At 46.7% G+C, this 19,823-nt stretch overlaps 1 protein-coding gene across 2 annotated transcripts in view; it reads right to left on the bottom strand.

The window, feature by feature from the left end:
• Positions 1 to 18,962, bottom strand: part of LOC144474662 (uncharacterized) — a 106,388-nt gene extending 87,426 nt beyond the window's left edge. Inside the window, exons 1-3 of one of the 2 annotated variants that reach the window (XM_078189759.1) lie at positions 18,307 to 18,962; positions 16,807 to 16,916; positions 16,187 to 16,244 (exon numbers count right to left, since the gene is read on the bottom strand). In XM_078189759.1, the coding sequence (XP_078045885.1) occupies positions 16,187 to 16,244; positions 16,807 to 16,916; positions 18,307 to 18,370 (232 nt within the window). In that variant the 5' untranslated portion in view covers positions 18,371 to 18,962. The remainder of the gene's footprint in view (positions 1 to 16,186; positions 16,245 to 16,806; positions 16,917 to 18,306) is intronic. The other variant, XM_078189758.1, reaches the window with a different exon arrangement.
• Between the last annotated feature and the right edge of the window lie 861 nt (positions 18,963 to 19,823).

Here is a 19,823-nt window from a genome sequence, read left to right as displayed (position 1 = left end):
TTAGCGATTACGGGGAATCGAGTTATTTCAGCTCAACTTTTTGAGACATGCACGTTTCTCTGAAGTTTCCTTTTGAAATGGCACAAGAAGTCGAATCAAAATATAGTAAAATTACTAAGATATATAGAAGAAATGTCAGCGTGTTTTGTGCGCGACGAGAACGAGGCGAGAACGTGCGGATCAATACGCTTCGACGTATTGTTTCCTCCGGAAATCACTGAAATGGTGGAGGAAGTTATTTTTTTGGGGCTTGGAAATGTGTGTAATTAACTCTTATATAATATATTGGATCTTACAACAAACAAATAATGAAACACCATTGAAACGCCAAAGAAAACGGGATTGTATAGTTTGTTTCAACAGGAACACACCTGGTGGCAGGCGTCAAACAAATTATTATTGCCAAACGTGCACTAATATGGCTGCAATGCATATTGGGGAGTGTTTCAAAATTTATCACACTGTACAAAATTATAAACAATAAAATATTGATTTTTCTGCGAATTCCTCGATGTCACCCGATTCACATAAGTCCAATACCATTATAATAAGTTGTTTGGTTCCAAAATTATACTAAATCATATGAGGGTTTGTAAATGGACGTTTCCGCTGCAAAATAGCGTCGAGTAGCTGGTAGCCAGCGTCCAGAATCGGCCGAGTGCAAAGGGTTAATCTTCCAACCACTAGTAATTTAAAAAATGGTTTCGAAAACCCACATATATTTTCTAACAATAGCTAGACTTAAACTAGTGACCCAGAAGGTCAGATGCGAAGTTACAAAAATCCACGTCCCTACGAGAAATACCATTTTCACTCTCCATCTGCCGACAGGTAAAAAACTGTATGGTTAAAAGTCGATTTCCTGGCGCGAGCCGAATCGATCAACACCGAAGCCAAAAATCGAAGAGAAACGACACCGGGAGACCATCCCGAGTGCATCACGGATGCTGAGCCTCTCCCGTACGGTACACGAGAGCGGGAATACTCGGAACCGCGGGCTCTGTAATACAGCTTGACGCACGGTCAGGCGAAAACCAGTTTCCTAACTGTATAGGCGTTCTCCGGTGTACGTTTTACAACCACGCGGTGGAAGTCAGTCATCGCGTTGCGCCCGCGTAAAAATGAAAGTTCCACCTCCGACAGTCCCCTAATAAATTCGAAATGGCGTGGCCGTGGCACGGAATAGCATCCAGCGGCCAGCGGTCCCCTAAACTTCTTCGAAACGGGGGTTCTCTCGGGGCGACGTAGTGTCGTCGCATGCAAATTTTGCGGCGAGACAGCCCGCGGTCGGGGAACTCTCGCTGTGAAAACGCGTCATCCGCTGTCTTTGCGGCGCAAATTGCGCGGAATACTGGAGGCTATTTAGCAATCTAAATGCCGTGCCGTGCCGGCGCGGCGTGTCCGGGACGCGCGGAACAATCGCGTCTGCGTCTGCGTCGCGTCGCGCGCGATCCGTTTCTGTGTCACGCCCGACGCAATTCGTCCGGATTCGCTAATCGGACCGTGATTTTCATGAATGAAAATTATCCGACGCGATCCCGCCTGCTGAATCGCCGCGAACACCGTTCGCGAACTGCCGGCCGTTTTGCATAAGCTCGCGAGAACTGCGCCGGGGTCTGCTAATGGGAAACGAAATGGTACTTCGGATTGGCGCGGGTCTGTTTCGCCAATTTCCCTCGTTGATAGAAGCCTACGAATTTTTATACGATATAGTAATTTCATGACAAGAATTTTATCGAGCTAAAAATAATGCCATTGCATTTGGAAATTGTTTAAATGTTTCTACATTTTGACAAATGTCACATCTGCTATAGTAAACTGTTCAAAATGATCCACGTCGATTGGAAGATATATGTTTTCAATTTTAACTGTTCTGGATAATTGTAAATGACGTTCCTTTACCATTGAGAATGAGAGGATACACATTTTCAGGGAAGGGCATAAAAATTCTTCAAACAAATATCGCAGACGCTCGCACGCAAGCCGCAGTCCACTGAAATAATTATGAACAGTAGCACCGCGTGCTGTAACGGAGTTGCTAACAAGTTTCTCCCTCTTCCTTGCGTTCATTCAGTTCTAATTTAATTCTCAAAGCAGTAAAGCAACAATTTCCAGAACCGCTAACAAGAATACAGTTCTAGCGCCGAGGCTTCCAGCGACAATTTCCTGAACAAGGACTAACAAGAATGCAGTTCTACCGTGTTCGTCTTTTTGAACTGTTCAGAGTGGTCACATAATCGTGAACAGCGCCTCAAAGTACAGCAGAATCAATTACTGCGAACGCATCATCAACATAACATCTTTCGAACCTATTCAACCCTTTGCACTCGAAGCCATTTTAAGCTTAGATTCAAAATTGCTATTTTGACCAGCTGTAGTATATTACTTAGTATAATTTGCTATATCAGATCGAGTCTTGTGACTCGTAAAACTGTTATGCTTTTAACAGAAGGCTATTTAATAATGTCAACATTATTTGGTTAATTATGTAACAATTTTCATTGGCGCTTCAGAAGCGCCACTCGAGTGCAAAGAGTTAAAAATCCTCTTCAAATGGTCAAAGCTTACTTTAGTTTAATAATAAACTTTAGTTTATTTTTGGGAATAAGTAATTTCATATTTATCCAATAACTTATTGAATACGTTCATTCATGAACAAAGAAAGTAAGAGTAGAAAACTTTAATATGTCTTAGTGGATAAATGTAAGGTTAATTATGTCCGAAAACAAACCAAAGGCACTATTCAGCCGCTAGTAACCGGCTTCACTACCCTACATAAGTATTATTCTATTTCCATCGCCGGCTTTCGATAGTACCAATAGAAGAGACTCCATTTTTAGTACAGCACACGTCGAATACGTTCGTAACGAGTCCGATAAGTAAGTTAAAATGCAAGGCAGCTAAACAATTCAGACGCTGGACGTTTTTGGCCCTCCCGATTAAAAATGGACGATACCCGAGGGTGAACGGAATCCGCGCGAACGCAGCAATTTCGCGGACCGCTAACAGGAACGCGGATCTATCGCGGCGCGGCGCGGTATCGCGCGAGATCAGCATTCCAGCCGAAAAAACGCTGGTTCCCCGTCGTGTTCGGGCCTCGATCGGCCGCTATGAAATTCCCCGGTGCCGGTGCCGGTTCCGGTGAAATTCCGTGAATCGGCGGCGCGCTTTCAGCGGCGCGAGCAGCGGACGTCGCGTCTGCCCCCGCGTCGAACCCCGCCGGGAAAGTAAATTCGATTAGCGTCGGCCACTTTCCACTCTCTGCGGGGGTAAATTCGATTGACGCCGCGATAAGATCGAACCATTAGCAGCGTGAAACGCGTTGTCTAAATTGGCTGTCGCGTAATCTAGAGCACTCGGGAGGACGTCCGCGCCTCTCGCCGTCGAAAACGGGACGGAACGGAACGGAATGGGACGGGTCGGATCGGTCGGGTCGGACGGGAACACGACGGGCAATCCACGTCGAAACCATACCATGAATCTCGCCGGCCCTCGATCTACCCGTCGGAAAATACCTGCTGAAAAACGATCTCGACGAGCCGAGCTGTCGCGCTCGATTCTCAAGCAGTCGGCGGTTCGGTTTTTGAAAAATACGCTCCGGTCGAATCGCGGGCGGTAAGGAACAACCGCGATTTTTATTAAAGCTTCTATTTACTTTGCGATAAGGGGGAACAGTTTGTAGGCGACACGTTTGATTAATTTTTAGAAAGCTGCCGGTCGCGATGGATGCGAGCAGTCTATTGTTCGAGATCAAACAAGTGGAACACTTTTGTCACACCTCTGAACAAACAGAAATGTTTATAACGAAATCATTTTTTAATTTGTTCATCGTCGATTACCACTTAAACAATGTTTTGTTCACTCATTCTGTATGTGCTTGGATGGGAGTTTCGGTATATCAATTCTCAACATCCGTCACTTTGGAAACGGTTAAAACGGTGACCGATAATTAATGTTTGATACGTATATTTTAAAACGTAATAACTATACAATGAAGAGACGCGTGGATATAATGTTGTTGTCGGTGGTACAAAAAGTCGTGTTCGTCGACGCGTTGTCGAAGTCTCGTGTTCGGTCGTACTTTGTAATGATAATGTTCTTCGCTCGCTCCCTTTCGGGCCTTTTATTTGTCAGCTAGTAGGAAGGTGGAAGGAGAGGTGGCAGAGGAAGTGGAAAGTGAAAATGGAATGACAAGGGAGCATAAAAAATCTGGACACGGGAAATGGTTGAGCCATGCTGCCTGAAGGTTTACGGATTTAATTGCATTATGGGCTCAGATGTACTCCTCGCTAGAACGGTCGAGGAACCGAGCCCGGACCGATAAAATGGTTCGACTATGTTGTGTCCAAACACATTCCCTAAAAAACTATCCAGTCTAACAATTAGACAGGGTCTCTCTATTTGATGTTACACTTCTGCGACAAAGACTTTTTCTACCCGTTCGCAGGAATAAATTGTTATTAGTATCATTTCGGAGGAATTCACCTCGCCTGGACCAATCTGGAAGAAGTGAGACCCTTTGAAAAGGTAGTAACATGCACCCCGACTCGAATAGCAGGTATCCAGTAATTTCTCGCGCAAAAAAGTCCCTAGCAGAGGCGTTCCTGGGATTTTCGAACAGGTTTCCGTGGATCCGCTGAAATTCCCCGAAAGCGTGGCCTGGCTGGTCGCAGCCCATCAGCCCCTTGAATTCGCTCCTGGGGCCGAGCCGATAATCGAAACAGCCGGCCAGTGTATAAATATTTTCCAACGATCTATTTTTCTCCTCCCTTGCACCCTTCGTTTTCACGCCCCGTAACCTACGCCTACACCTGCGCCTCCCCCAACACGTACGCGGAAAACAAAAAACCCGCGCACGCACACCCGCTCGTGTCTTTTTCTACGCGCGCGCGCGGCGCAACCGGTACAAATCACGCTACTCTCCTTTTTTTTCCTCGTACTTCCTTCTCCTCTCCGACACTACCCCGCGCGCTCGTAGCTTATGCCCGCAACGGCATCCAGTAATTGTCCCGTGCTCGCGGTGCGTGCAACTCGCTTCCCTATTTTCCGCGCGGAACCGCTCGCTCGAGCCTGAACCGCCGCAAATGATAGCCTCGAATTCGCAATCGGGACTCTCGATTAACCGTTCGACGACCGTTTCCTTCCGCCATCGGCTGGACGAATGGCGATAGAGGAAATGGGAAGAAATGGCGCTTGCCTGATCGAGGCTCCGCGCCTGTCGATCGACTCTCGATGCGCCGCCGATCGAGCAGCTCGTCCGTAGGATATTCATCTGGGGCACCGGCTTCGAATCGAGGCTAAGAGCTCAAAGGATTTCATTATTTATTATTAAATAATGAAATTAAAACGTTAACCACCTGGTATACTTCGACGAGCCTGGCTCGCGACGGAAACTTCCAGTAATTGTCTCTCGACTATAGATTATGTCAAGTATAAATTATGTTGCGTGAAGAAAATACTGATTTCTCGACGTTAGCATTTATACATTCGAGCAAACATAGATACGCGATACATAGAAATTGTTTTTTCGTTTTCAACCCCTTGCGCTGTAATAACGAGTCAAAATCGTGATAAAGATTTCATGCACGATCTACAAATATGTATATTATTAATTTATTTCGAATCGAAATCAAATTTAATGATTTTGTTGTCGAAGCACAGAGACGAAGATAAATAAAGACAATATAAGAAATACGAATGGTTCGAATCTAGTCCTATTAAAGAAAGTATTAAGAACGAATAAATGCTAATTAATACAGCAGTAGTGATATGTGTAATATTAGCAGAAGTGAGACATATATTTAATACATAGTCTAATACTATGTAATAGAATAACTAATAAATGCTAATTAATAGAGCGTGAAAGGAATCATAGTGCAAGGGGTTCAGAATTAAAACAATTACTCTATTACGTAGTATTAGACTATGTATTAAATATATGTCTCACTTCTGCTAAATATTGCAGTAACACTTGTTTAAAGTCAGAATAAAATCAGAATAAATGTCCTATTGTTACTTTTTAAATAAAGTAATATAAAACAGTTGCTTTTAGTTCTCCGCAAATCCAGCGTTAATTGCCGAAAATTAACTAATCGAATAAGCGGTTTAAATGCTCCGAACCACAATTGACCAGGCCACCGCCCCGCGAGACTCGGAAAGAAGAAAATTCGAAAGGAGACGTGCCGCTCTCGGTTAGAGAGCCGACAGGAGAACAGAGTGGATTGATGAAATAAAAGGGGATAAAAATTCGACGGATAGGAAAAAGTGGAATCGATCGCGATACGGGGGCGTTGTCTGTCGAGGAAACGCTAAACCGGGGTAGAGGGGGGGGGGGGGGGGGATTGTGAAAATAACCGTGGTGGAAAATAGTGTGCGGGTCTGTTTACAATATCGAGCGAGCACGAGAACATTAAAAAAACGGAGAATGAACGGGAAAATGATAACGGGACGATCGACTGAAAAGGATTAATTAGAAAGGAAGACTGTGGACGCGACGCAGGGTGGGGGAGCACGTCATCAATTGGCCAGATCGAGGCAGAAAAGAAAAACTGCCACTCACAGAGCCGACGGGTTGACAGGAAAGCGGCGTGGTCGAGAAAGGTCTCGTCGTGCGCCCTCCGGAGAGGTATCAGCGTTATCGTTTCATAAAACGGAGAAGTAAAAACGCAGCGGGAAGGAAAAAACAATGGGTACTCGTCGCTGGAGATTCAACGGTGCTGGAACGTGGTTGGTCGAGAAATGGGCTGCGCTGCATCCGGGGTGCGGGGCGCGGCGAGGTCATCGGTTGATAAAACGTAAAGAAAAAGAGGCAAAGTAGAAAATAAGAAGGAAAAAAATGTCACTCATTGCGAGGGGATGAAAAGGGGTTAGGAGCTCTCGAAGTCGGTCGAGGGAGGTTGCGTGCACCCCTGATGCAACGCGGACGTCATCGGTTGACGAAACGAAAAACAAAAGAAGAGCAAATTGCGCCCCCCTGTACAGAATCAACAGGAAGGAAATCTGGTGCGCGCGTCTCGAGCGTGATTATCAGTGCCGTTGCAGTTGATAAGGCGAAGCTGAAGGAACGAAAAAAAAAAAAAAAAAATTGGACCCGTCGCAGAGGGCGAATAGAATGGAACGTAGTCCGGGTGTATGCATCCCAGGCGCTGTTATCGCTGCCATTAGAGTTGATAAGGCGAGAGAAAAGAGAGGAGAAAAATTGCAGCGGATCGATAGGGTCGCCGGACCAAGCAGATAAAATGAAATAAAGAGAAAACGATGGAGAAAATGGGACTCGGGGGGGTTAGATAGGACCAAACGTAGCTGGTCAAGCAGGCTCGTGTGCCGCCGGAGGCATACATACATCGGGGCTCGCGCGCTGAAATTTTCGCAGGATCGAAGGGCTAGATGAGTCGCATCGATCTCTGACGCCACAAAGGGTGCTCCGGATCACTGGTCTTTCGCTTATCCGAGGTCAAACTGCACAGGTCTATAAACACCGCTGCGGAATACATGGTCCACGGCCATTTTTACACCAGAAAGGTGCGCGATCCTCGGGTCCCCGGCGACGCCGGGATCGCTCTATGTTGGGCGACGGACCAACTTCTTTGGGGAATGCGGCTGCGAAATTGATATCGCTTTCCCGGGATCGAACTCTCGTACACCTTCGGGACGGTGAGCGGCCCCCCCGTAGTTGTACAACTGCTCGAGGAAATTATCGTTGAAAAGCCACAGTTCGCGGCAGAATCTCGGAAACTTGCTAGCCAGCGTCCGCCGATTGCATTCCGCCGTCACGCGTTCCGATTGTTCGGAAAAACTTGCCGCAAACCGATGATTCGATTAAAATCTCGATAACCATTCGAACTATTTCGTAGCCGAGTCACGACCACGAAAATCTCGCAACTTCGAAGCCGTTTGCTCGTGGAAACCGGAGAGCATTTTATATGCCACGAACCGTATAAAACTCGAAGTTTTCGCGTCGCGAATTTGTTCCCGGACCTAATCAAAGCATCGATTTTTCCAGAAACCATGCGGGCAATTTTGATCGTTTTCGATAACTGTTCGTGTTCATCCCTTCGACGCAAAATCAGAGAATTGCAATAAATTATCGTAAAAGATCGTTTTAAAATCCGCGCAAATAATTCCATCCGACACACATGAGTGACGCGACAGTCATAGTGCTAAATATTTCTTTAACCGTGCGAGCGTGTTACTGATACCACTATCTCTGTCATAATCTATCTATAATCATAATCATAATCAATCTAGTTATCTTTAACGTTTATCTAACGCTTATCCGAAGATTATGTCTATTTCGTTTGTACGATTTGAAAGGGTCCGGTAGCAATAATAATAAGTAATAATTCTAATAATTCGTAGCACGATAGAACATGCTCCGAACCAGTCGCCGCCCACGTTATCGGCTTTTATAGTTCGTAGCGACTTCGCGGCGTGGTCGACGGCCATGGAAACGAACAGTTTCGAAATATGTACCGATTTTCTATGCAGCCGATCCGCGGGTATCGATCCATCGGAACGGTAACTCGTTAGCGGTTGCACCGCGTTGCATCGCGGCGCAGCCCGGCGCGAAAGTGTCTCCGGAAGAAAGCGGATTCGTGGAAACCGCGCGCGCGGTGCGCAGCGGTTTGGAAACAACGTCGAAGCGTGCACGCACGTCGATACGCGTCGTGCACCGACCGATTGTTGCCCCTTCGTCGGCAAAACATTCGCGTAGCCTCCCCTGCGCCCGATACGCAAATACGAGCACGCGCGTTTATCGGGCCAGCGCGGCGCGGCCGGTGTTACCGGTGCGCGGAATCGTTGCGACTTCCACTAGAAAATACGACGACCTGCTCTACTCTTAAAACGGGCATAGACGTTGCTGTGAACTACCCTAAAGTGTGTTAGGTTAGCGGAGTCGGTTACCGCGGAGTAGCCAATCACTGTGCCTCTACCTATTTGAAAACATAATTAATTTCATATTTATCGTAAAAAAATTCGTCAAATATATTTATCCAAATTCACGCAATTATTTTTTTATGTAAATTAAACGTGTGAAAAATGGTAGTTCTTAAGAGATCTGAAAAACATTTCTGTACAGCTTATGAAAAAGTGTAAAAAAATTCTGAACGAACGAAGATCAATATCCAGTAAAAGAAATCGTTCTGTATAAGATATCGCAATATTAATTGTACTGGCGCAACATATTCAGATGACAACTAGGAGCTAATTCGAATCTTTCTAGGCCACGCCCACATAGAGCAATCTGTAGAGTGGAAGAGCTGATAGCCACGCCCACTCAGTGCAATCTCCACAATGAAGGAGCCAGATGTTAGCTCTGTGATATTATTTTACTTTGGCCTTTCAAGGCAACCGAAAGCATTCTGTGAACGAAGATCAAGTACAAAGTGAAAGACTAATTAGAATATATTACCTGGATTCTCATTAGAAATTAGAATCTGACAAGGTTAATAGAAAATTAGAAGCTAATTCGAAAATAATTTTTCACGGGATACGATGTCCAAGGTAGGTCAACGTTGGCTCTCTAGGTCACACCCACGTGTAGCAATCTTTAGAAAGGAAGATCAAGAAGCCACGCCCACGCAGCGCAATCTTAACAGAAGAAGAGCAAACAGCCACGCCCACTATGTCTTCATTCTCTGACATCTGACTAGGCTCTTGGCCCCAGGGGCATTCCAAGGCGTTCCCGGAGCAAATACCTCTTGCTATCGTTGCGCCACGATCTAATCCTATCGATAACAACCCCCTCCGTTTTCTCTGGTAACTACAAAGCAGTCTTTGAACGAAAAGCGAAGAATTCAAAGTGAAAAGTGATTGCAGTCTCCAAAGCTAAATCTGAATAGAATCTGGGACAAACAAGGACGAAGATTGCCCTACAGGGCACCGCCCCGGTTCCATCCGAGCGAAACCACGCCCACTCAAAGCGTTCCCCGCCCGTGTCTGCCCGGGATCGACCCCGTGAAGCTCGGCGCGGGTGACTATTTAAAATGGACTCATCGAAGTTCGCAGGAGCTGGCTGAATCGAAATGATCTATCGGCCGCCGGTGATCCCCGTCCGCGTTAATGGCGCGCTCTCCGGTCCTTTGTGAAGGCGAGCCGAACGTCCAAGGTAATTCGTCCGCGGAAAAGGCACCGGTTAATTATCGAGTCCATCGAAAAAGCAATCGCCATTTGTCGCTCGTAAACCTAATTACGCGATAATGTCTGTCGACGTTGGCAATTATGAACGCATTATGCACTCGCTAATGCTTCGGAGAGGCTCGCGCCAGCCGGAGCGAGTCACGATGCCGTCCCCGGAGAGGATCGTCCCCCCCCCCCCCCCCCCCGGCCCGTAGCCCGCGCGATGTTATTCCTCGAGATTCGCGGAAAATTGTTAATATCGAGCGCCTGCAAATAACCCGAAGCATCGCAGATAGACTAATAAACCGACCGTAAACAGCCATCGCCGTGTCGATGATCGATGCGACGATAAAACACAAGGACCCCGAGCGAAGCGTTTCGCGGAGGTGCTTCCAATCTCTCAAACAAATCCATTTTCACCGTCGCCGACGGGTTTTATTTTACTGCGGGCCCCCGTCCTCGTCCTAGACAGGGTCGGACAAGAAATAAAACTGAAAAGCGGGAACCGGAGCGCGATACCTCGTCCGACGTGCCACGTGCTCGGTATTCAACTCTCTGAAATTTCGTCGGCTGCTTTTCCACCGACCCGCGCGGCAAACTCAATCAACGAATCGACCGTGTCGCGAATGAGACTGTCTACGAGAAAGGGAATTTGCATAATCGCCGACGGTCCGTTTGTACACCGAGGCTGAAAGTCCCGAGTCGGTACGCGAGCACCGGGGAAATCGAGATAACGCGTTAACAGTGACGGCGGCTACCGGCCGCCCGAACACATGAAAGATTACTCGGCTCATCGATTAATTAATCTAGCTTGTAGCGGCGCGGATCAACTTCTGACACACGCGAATACATATATATATATATATATATATATTTCGACGGGCAACGCGGGAGTTAAAAGTTTCAGCGCCGGCTTTTTGCGGTGGCGGTCGCTCGTCGGAGTCGACGAATGCCCGGAACACGATGGAATTCGTACGGAAATGGAGATTGTTCGGGCCAATTTTTCGTTGTTTTGCAGTTCGAGGACTGTTGTTCAGTCGACGACGAACGAGAGCGCGCTAAACGCGAAACTGTAGAAACTTTAGGGATACGCTTACAGGATTTCGTAATATCGTTTCTAATTTGTGAAACGATCGCCCGCTTGCGCGATCCGAAAGCCGGGCAAGTTTTTTCGAATTTCCCGCGCAGGAAATTAATGGACTTCCCTTTCAAACGGGGATCTTATTTCGGAGACCGTGCGTTGCACAACTCGCGGCAATTTTTTCTCGCCGCGCGGAGTCCCGAGCCGAGGGAGAAAAATTGTAAATCTTATTAAACCAGAGGTCGGGCGTAGCGGCTTTAGAAGTCGCAAGTCTTTAAGACAAAAGCGAGTAGCTGTTTTAATTTGAAACAGCGAGGGGGACTAAATGACTTTCTGAAATGATTAAAGAAACGAAGGAATTGCTGACTTCCGCACACAGACCGGGACCTAAATCACGAGTAGCTGCGTCTCTGTCGGACGACTTCGTATACCAACGAAAATAGATCGTAATTTCCCAAAGATTATTACGCGAACGGAAACTGCGGCGGCATAAATAAGCACGGCGGTTTCCGCGGACAGGATCTTAGGCGGCCGAATGGGATTCGATTATATTCAAATTTGCATTTGAAACCCACTCTGATCGGCGGTCGATGCCGGTTGCGATACCGCTCGCATCGCACCGCGTCCCACGCATCGGCTCTCTAACCCAGAGACTGCAACCATGACGGATGCCTTGTCTCCGTTTTCGCCTATTAACGTGTCGCGTAAAACGATGACACATTGCTCCGTCGTGCGAGAGCGGATCCGCGTCGCCCCGGCGACGTGAGCTCACGAAAACTCATTTTCTGCTGCCGTGTCGCGACGGTGCACGATGAAACGAAACACCTATTTTCGTGGACATCGTCGGCCAATCGTCGACATTTTATGCCACGGCCGCATTGAATTTCTAATAAACGTTCGCAGCATAAGAGAACGCGAAGAAATGAAAGTGGAAACCGGAAATTAAGAAGTAGAAAAATTAGCTGGTAATAGCTGCGATTTATTTTATTGATCGCATCTGTCAGCGGCTAATTTTTCCACTTCTTAAAACCTTATCACCGAGGGAGTGAATTTAGGTGTTTCAGACCTTGAATGGTTTTTAGCAAAATTCGAAATCAGTGGTTGAACGACGATAGCATTGAGTTTGTTGGATTATTTTATACAGTTATTAAACGATGACACTTGAATGGAGTCAAAAAATATCTAATAATATGGAAAAAATTGATGATTTAAAGACTAATGAGGTTTATTATAGAAAAGCTGTAATAGAAAATTTCGACAGTAAATTTTGTCCGATGACGCTCAAGAAGATAGACGTTTCGTTCCGCTGTGCGACAGTCATGCGAGATACGGCCCGCATTACATGCGACCGTGGACGATTGCGCGTTCTATCTGCACAATCCTTCAAACGGGGCCTTAATACGTGTCCTTAGTAAGCGAGTGCGCGTCCGAAAAACCGATCGCGATCCTCCGAAACGTAAAATCAGTCGACTGAAGCCACGACGCTTTGTGAGTCGATAACAAGCGTTGAGCAACGTCCTGCGATTCCGATGGAAATCGCACGTATTCGACAGTATTTTGGAACACTAAATCACAACGAGCTCCCTGCAAAAATCCAATAGAATTATTAAAACCTTAACGGACGCTTCCCGCAAGTAACAATTTCTTCGAGAGCACGTTGTAAAAATTGCAGATGACTTAAGTAAAGACAACCTTGGAGTTCTTGTAAGGCGAACGTGACGTGCCAGTGACGCTGGTTGCTATCAAGAGGACAGCTGTTAGCAGACTATAAGATACCGATGATCCTTGAAGATGAGGTAATAGATTTTTTTAAACGGGTAGAACCATTTAAGAACTGGTCGGACAAAATTACGCGCGTTACGCGCATGCTTCTATGCATATATCCTAACGAGCAAACGATTCATCGCGTAATTGTATACATTTCTTACAAGGCTAATTGAGTCACACCGGTTGTGTTGTTTACTGTTAAGCAGACAGCTGCTTATAGGCCAGAGAATGCGGAGATAGTCCTCGAAGATACGGTGATAGAATTTTTAAACGGATGGTAATTATTGAAGATGGTTCTCAATTCGAGAATCCGAGAGATCTAAGGAAATTCAAGCTTGCGGTTCCAACGTATAAAGCCAATTGATGGTTACACTGTTTACGGTTACGAAAACAGCTGCTAGCTAACTGAAACTTGAAAATCGTCCTTCAAGATAGGATATAATATTTTTCGGTGGGCTAGACTCTGTAACACTAGTTGTCGCCAGTTATTTAATTTAAGATTGATCAGATTGTAACGATACATTTATTAGTTACTTATTCGACATATCTATTACTTGAGGAAGATATGGCAATAATACTGAAATTAAGGCTCAGAGTAAATGCTTTACCGTCACTTTCATAAATTAATAGAAAACAGATGTTTTGCTAGTGACCCGAAAAAAAACTAGTGTCAAGATCTGCTTGGAGAAATTCCATTGATTTTACGCGTGATTGTACGCATAAATTCTAACGGGCACACGATTTGTCGGACAGTTGTATACCTTGTCAAATCGAGGAACGAAAGATCGGTGGCACGAGACTGGTTACCCACGATCAGTAAACGAGTGGGCTGCCGCAGGCAATTGCCACGAGCTAACGACTCGACGAAAGCAACGCATAAATAGGTCTGAATCATTGAAAATCGCTGGGAATTAAGTAGGACATCGACCGCGCCGAGTAGGTAACTAATTCGTGTACGTTCGTCCGCTTGTTCCGGAACCAGGGGGAAGAAAGATCGGTCACCTTTCGCCGGCGATCCAGCGAGCGTCGAGCGTCGAGCGTCGATCGGCGATTAACGGTAACGGCGCCGGTCAGAAATCGTGGAAAGATTCCGTGGCTGGTCGTCGGCTCGTGTCCACGGCCTCCTGCAACGATCGTCCACGTATCCAGCTGCCATCTGGCTCTTTGTCCCGGTTTCCGTCGACCGGTAAGGCGACCGGCGGGCGGACAGCGAGCGAAAGAACGACGAAACACACAGAAAAGAGACACACACGCGCACAGAAACAGCGGGAAGAACTGATCGGCAAAGAACAGGCCGAGAGAGGCCAGAAGGGAAACCGGGGGCGAGTAGAGCGGCGAAACCTGGAGAACCACGGTAGAGCCTCGGTCGAAGCACAGCACAGCACTGTCGGAGCACGGACGTGTCCGCTTCCTTCCTGCTTGTACGGTCTCGCGAAAAAGAAGCCGCTCTCTCGGCGTGCACCAGCCTGCTACCGATCGCACGCAGCGACTCGTACCCGCTCGGCTATACCCGACGACCTCTGACACACGAACACTGTCGGTTTCGACAGCAGGAAGACGGCAGAGCCGCGGAACCGCTGGCACGTATGGACGGTTCCGTACTAGCGAGGACCGAGCGTGACAGCGGATACATTCGAAGGTTAGATTCGCTCGGTTCCTCCTGGGACCTCTCTCCGAGTTCTCCGCGGCGAACGCCGGGGCCCTCTCCCTACCCCTCCGGCCTCGCGCCACTCTGCCGTTCAACGGGCCCAAAGGCCCCTTCCCCTCCCCACCACCGTCCTCGCGAACTCCACTACGTATACCCGCAGCCGCGCGTCACGATTACGGCGACCCGAACGTTTACCTGGCGAACTGCCGGAATCGCACGAGGAGACACGAAATCGGCCGACGATTTACCTGCACATCGCGCCGGTGAAATTGCTATGACACACACGCTCGTTGGACGTGTACGATCGCGCACGTATTCGCTTAAGGTCGGTTCGATGGATCTTTATTCGGAAATTGAGCGTTCCCTTTTTTTCTTTTTTTTTTGTTTTTCGTTTCTCCCGAACCGATGCACTCGTCGGTTTAATAGGATTTATGGGACTGTTTGTCGGGTTTTAGGTTTGTTGATTGGCGATGTCAGGGAATGCTTTGGGTCAACGATTTCGGATGGCATCGTTCGAGGGTCGAGGGCTAATCGAATTTCGCAAGGGCGGCTACACTGGGATTCGTGCCGATTTTTGTGTGATTTTTTGAGCCTTTTTTTTATTTTTTTTAATCGTTTCTTTGCTTGAAAATGTTCCTTTGAAATTACACGATCAAATTGTATTAAGCACGTACGTAATTTGTATGTTGTCTATCATTGCTTGCAAATTAATCTTCGATTTACACAGTGCTGTCAGATTGTCGAGAAATAGATAACCGAACTCGAGGTGGATATGTGGATGAATGAAAATTTAGAATGTATTCTACGCTGGGTACTAAAAGATCTAAATACTAAAATTTATAATCAATTAATAGTATACTAATATTCCTAGTGTACCCTGCATTGCCAAATAATTGAAGAAAAATCTGATGTCTGTACCTGATAGTAGCCCCAGAAAGTATTCAAACAATGTAGCTACTAAGCATTTAAATTAATGAGAATAGAGAACTCATAGATATCGAATATTTTGAATACTAATATTAACAATGTACCCTACATTGCCAAGTACATGAAAAAAATATTAGGTACGCGATGGTCCTGTCACATAGTAGCCAAATAAAATCATGACCACCCGAATCCGAGAACTTGCGACTCCATGGAAAATTTGTGATTATTGGAATGTACGGGGTTCGGATAATTCGCAGCGGTGAAAGTGTTCCCGCTAATTGGCAACAGGCAACCGATTAAAGATGGCGGCATGCGATCCTGCGGACGAGTCTCGCCGGCAAAATAATGGCAGCGTTCGTATGTTTAATCGTACCCTGTCGCGTCGTATTAACGGACCTATCGTTGCGGCTACGATCGAGCCGGCTACTGAAAATCGATATACCGTTTGGTACTTCTAATCGTTCGACGTGACACGTTTATCCTCTTTAACGGTCCATTTTGCACATCGATTTTTCCCTCGCTTTGCGCCGCTCCTAATGAGAAGTCATTCGAGACGTTTGCTCGGCCAACTGTTACGATACTATTCCCGTTTCTTGCCCGCCGCGGAATTATGCTAATGAAAATGCTTTTCGATGGACACTCACCCCTCTTGTTTCCGCTTCTTCTTCGGACCCGCAGACATATTGTTCGGGATTTGATGCACTGCGGACAGAAAAGGATTTTGTGAGTCGTCGGAATAACATTCGAGCTCCGGCAAAATTATTCGTTCACGCTAAATTAATAAACTTTCATATTTATCAGTTTCCTACTATACTTTCCTTATATCTAAGCTGAATTTTGTATGCGAGTTTTTATGAAATAATTTACTTCGACAATCTTTACCGTGATTTTCATCGTTCTAGGTATTTAAAAACAGTGGCTCAATGCCCTCTCGGGCTACCAATTTTTATTTATCTTTTTTCAAAAAATGAGAATGTATTTTGAAATTTTCACCTGATAATCCATCACATTCGTACGTATAATATTTATCACGTGTCTAAGTAAATTTCTCAACAATTCTATGCGCAACGCCGATCAATTTTTACCAGCCAGAGGCAGCAATCGGAGAGAAAATCGAGTTTAATCAGAGGGAAGAGGCGTCGACGGCTCTTTATCTTGAAAGTGGAAACTTTTTGGCACTTTAACGCCGGTTCTCGCGTTTTAATAGACTCGCATGGGGAACGGATGCGAACTGGAATTTCGGTGATAAATAAACGTTAAGTACCTCGTATATATATTGAATCACTTCGGGCTGGCTGGCGTTCTCCAACGTGCTGCCATTAACTTCTAAAATTTCATCTGCCACCTCCAGCGTGTCCACGTTGCCCGGCGAACCTGCGATCCGTCCGAAATTGTTTCAATTACTAACAAAATTTCACGTAATCGTGCGTAGGCGTGTGTGCGCGCGTGTCAGGGAAAAATGTTTCTGTATTCAACGAGAATCATTTGCGATAACGGACTAAAGAGGATTACGTAGAATGTAACAGCGGCGCGGGCAATATCTGCTGGGACAGTAGAAAGGGACGGTGCCCGGTCAGACAAGTGATCCGATTATTTGTAGCAGGACGAGGAATTTTGCGCGATATTCATGGCTTTAATGAAAGAAGCTTCAAAGCGGAGGTGAAGCTAAACTTCTGCGTGCTTGACGACCACCTTCGCGGCCACTCATTAAACGGCAAACACCGCTGCTAATTAAAGACGGCAGAGGAGGAGCTTCTTTCACAGCGGCCAACGAAATATCACTTCTTTTTTTTTCTCCCTTTTCTTCTTTTCCTTTTAGTTGACCGACGTCCCACACATATGGCCAGACGCGAGATGTACAGGTCAATTTCAAATTTAAACGCGAATTCAGCCCGTATTCAGAGAACAAGTCCTCTAATTAAAGAGGGTAGCATGCTCTGAGGTAGCAATTTCTGAAAAATTCGAGCGACCTCGATTTGCCAAATAGAATTTTGGAACTCAGAAAATAAATCATACCCCACTGTGTTTCGATAAAAAGCCATAAATAAATTGTAAAAATAAAGAATACTGTAAATTTGCGGACTACGTGACAAAGATTTGAAACACTAGTTCTTCTAATCCGTAGTAAAATAATTCTACTTTTTCCTTACAGATATTCAATCATTGAATTAAATTTTGAAGATAAAAAATTGTTAACAACAAGTAGCTTTTAAAGAAACGATAGATCCTTTGAAAAATAATAAATATATTCTACAGATGGACTTTCTAGCCTAAGAAATTCTGGCAATAGAAATTGTAGCATTTGAAATTCTAATTACAGAAGAAAACCTTGTTAGTTTTCTCTATGTGTCTTATCAAACTTCGCTGGACAAAAATAGATTAAAAATAAGTCGGAAAAATTTCAAAGCCTGTTAAAAACTTTTGCTGAGATCAACAAATTCGAGACGTCCAAAAACTCAACCCCCGCAATTTTCGCGCCCCTATATAAGTAAATCTGAATCGGGTCACATTGACCCGTGGAATGGTCGCGACCCCCGTCGAATCCAGCTTCCAAAAGGAAAAGCGAGGTACGATCGAAGTATTAAGGACACTAAATAACGTGGAACGGCGTACTCGAATGCACCGTACCCGAATATCCCAGAGAGAGAAAGAGAGAGAAAGAGAGAGAGAGAGAGAGAGAGAGAGAGAGCGGTCGGGTACTCGTGCACCCATCTCGGCCTTGTATCTATAGAGAAGCAGGTGTGGAGGGGCAATCGATGCTCACCGTACAGTTTGATCTTGTCATTGTGGTTGATCAGTATGATAATGTATCCCCCGAGATCGACCATTTTCGCTGTGTCGAGCGGGTAGACGGTCGGTCTACTCGGTCAGATGCTGTAGAGCGGCGGGTGATGTTTCGGCAGGAGAGACAGGGAGATAGAGAAAGAGAAAGAGAGAGTGACAGAGAGAGAGAGAGAGGGGAGATAAAGACTGAGAGAAAGAGAAAGAGAGGGAAGATGAAGACTGAGAGAAAGAGAAAGAGAGAGAACGTTGACTCCGGGCGCGCACGGTATCACAGGCCCGTCATCGCTGAGAAAACGATTCGCCGATGTTAACGTCGTCGTAACCGCGTGCGATTCCTTCCGTTTCCTCTCGCATTTTCGCTTAACGTTCGATGGTACTATCGACCTCGCGCGACCTACTTTTCACCGACAATATCTACACTTCCTGTAAACGTAAACGCGCATATTTCCTCGGTGTCTGCTCTGTCCGACGCCGCACACAGTTCTCCGCAATCGGTAACAAAAGACGGAGCCGGCGATCCCCTATTCTTGCTTCACCCTCGAAAAGACGCACTACGGAGAACAGGACCAGCGGCGTTCTAAGGACACCGAGGTTCCACACCGACTACGGGACTAGAACACGAACGGGGCAGAGAGAGTAAAAGAGAGTGATCTACGCGACGAGTATTTTCTGTTTAAGATACGCAACCTTGCCCGCCCCCGGCCCGGCCGGTGATCCCCCAAGCGCGCGCGATTATTATCCGGAAGGAACTTCTTGTCACTCGTCGACGGCGGGAGAAATCGGCCGCGGATTAGCGGACAAGTCCACCTGGCAGCCCCTGCGACGATCACCGTATCCCGTCAAGGCGGTACGGTCCGCGGAGACAGTCCTTGAGGAAACCCTCTTCGGGGCCCCGGTTGTGGGCCCCCCCTACATCCTCGCAACAGAGTCTCCACTTCCACGGAACGATCCACCGAGCTCAGAACTCCCGATGGCTTAGAACTCCTGGCTTATTGATCAAAGGCTTCGCCGGACTCGGCTCCTCGCTCGCTTCCAGCATCCTGTCCCCTTGCATCCTTGCTCTCCCTTGCTCTGTTCCCGTTCTGTGGCATTCGGATCGCGCGAGGATCACCCGCCAATGTAAGACGATACCGAACTGCCGACAGCTATCCTCGTGCTAGCTCGACGAGGGATCTGACGACTCCTGCTTCCGATCGGGAGAAGCACATCCTCGGCGGTGCTTCATAACACGGTGCTGGTAAACGCGCGACTAGGCTCTTATGCAATTCGACTCCTGTGGACCACCGGATGGATGGATGGATCTGCCTCTCCTCCTACTCCTCCGCCGCCTGCTCCTCGCACCCTCCCTCCTCGAAGGACACTCGCAATGTCGTGATTAGAAAGCGGTGCACTCACATCCCCGCCTCCCTCGAAGGACTAAGTCTCTTCGAGAGGATAGACAGGACTTCGTCCAACAGGACATCTCTACGAACAGACTCGATCCTCCCAGGGTACGGG

This window comes from Augochlora pura, chromosome 9 (genome assembly GCF_028453695.1).
Source record: "Augochlora pura isolate Apur16 chromosome 9, APUR_v2.2.1, whole genome shotgun sequence".
NCBI classification, from domain to species: domain Eukaryota; kingdom Metazoa; phylum Arthropoda; class Insecta; order Hymenoptera; family Halictidae; genus Augochlora; species Augochlora pura.
The sequence above is the reverse complement of the archived record's forward strand: the minus strand, read 5'-3'. Positions and strand labels throughout refer to the sequence as shown.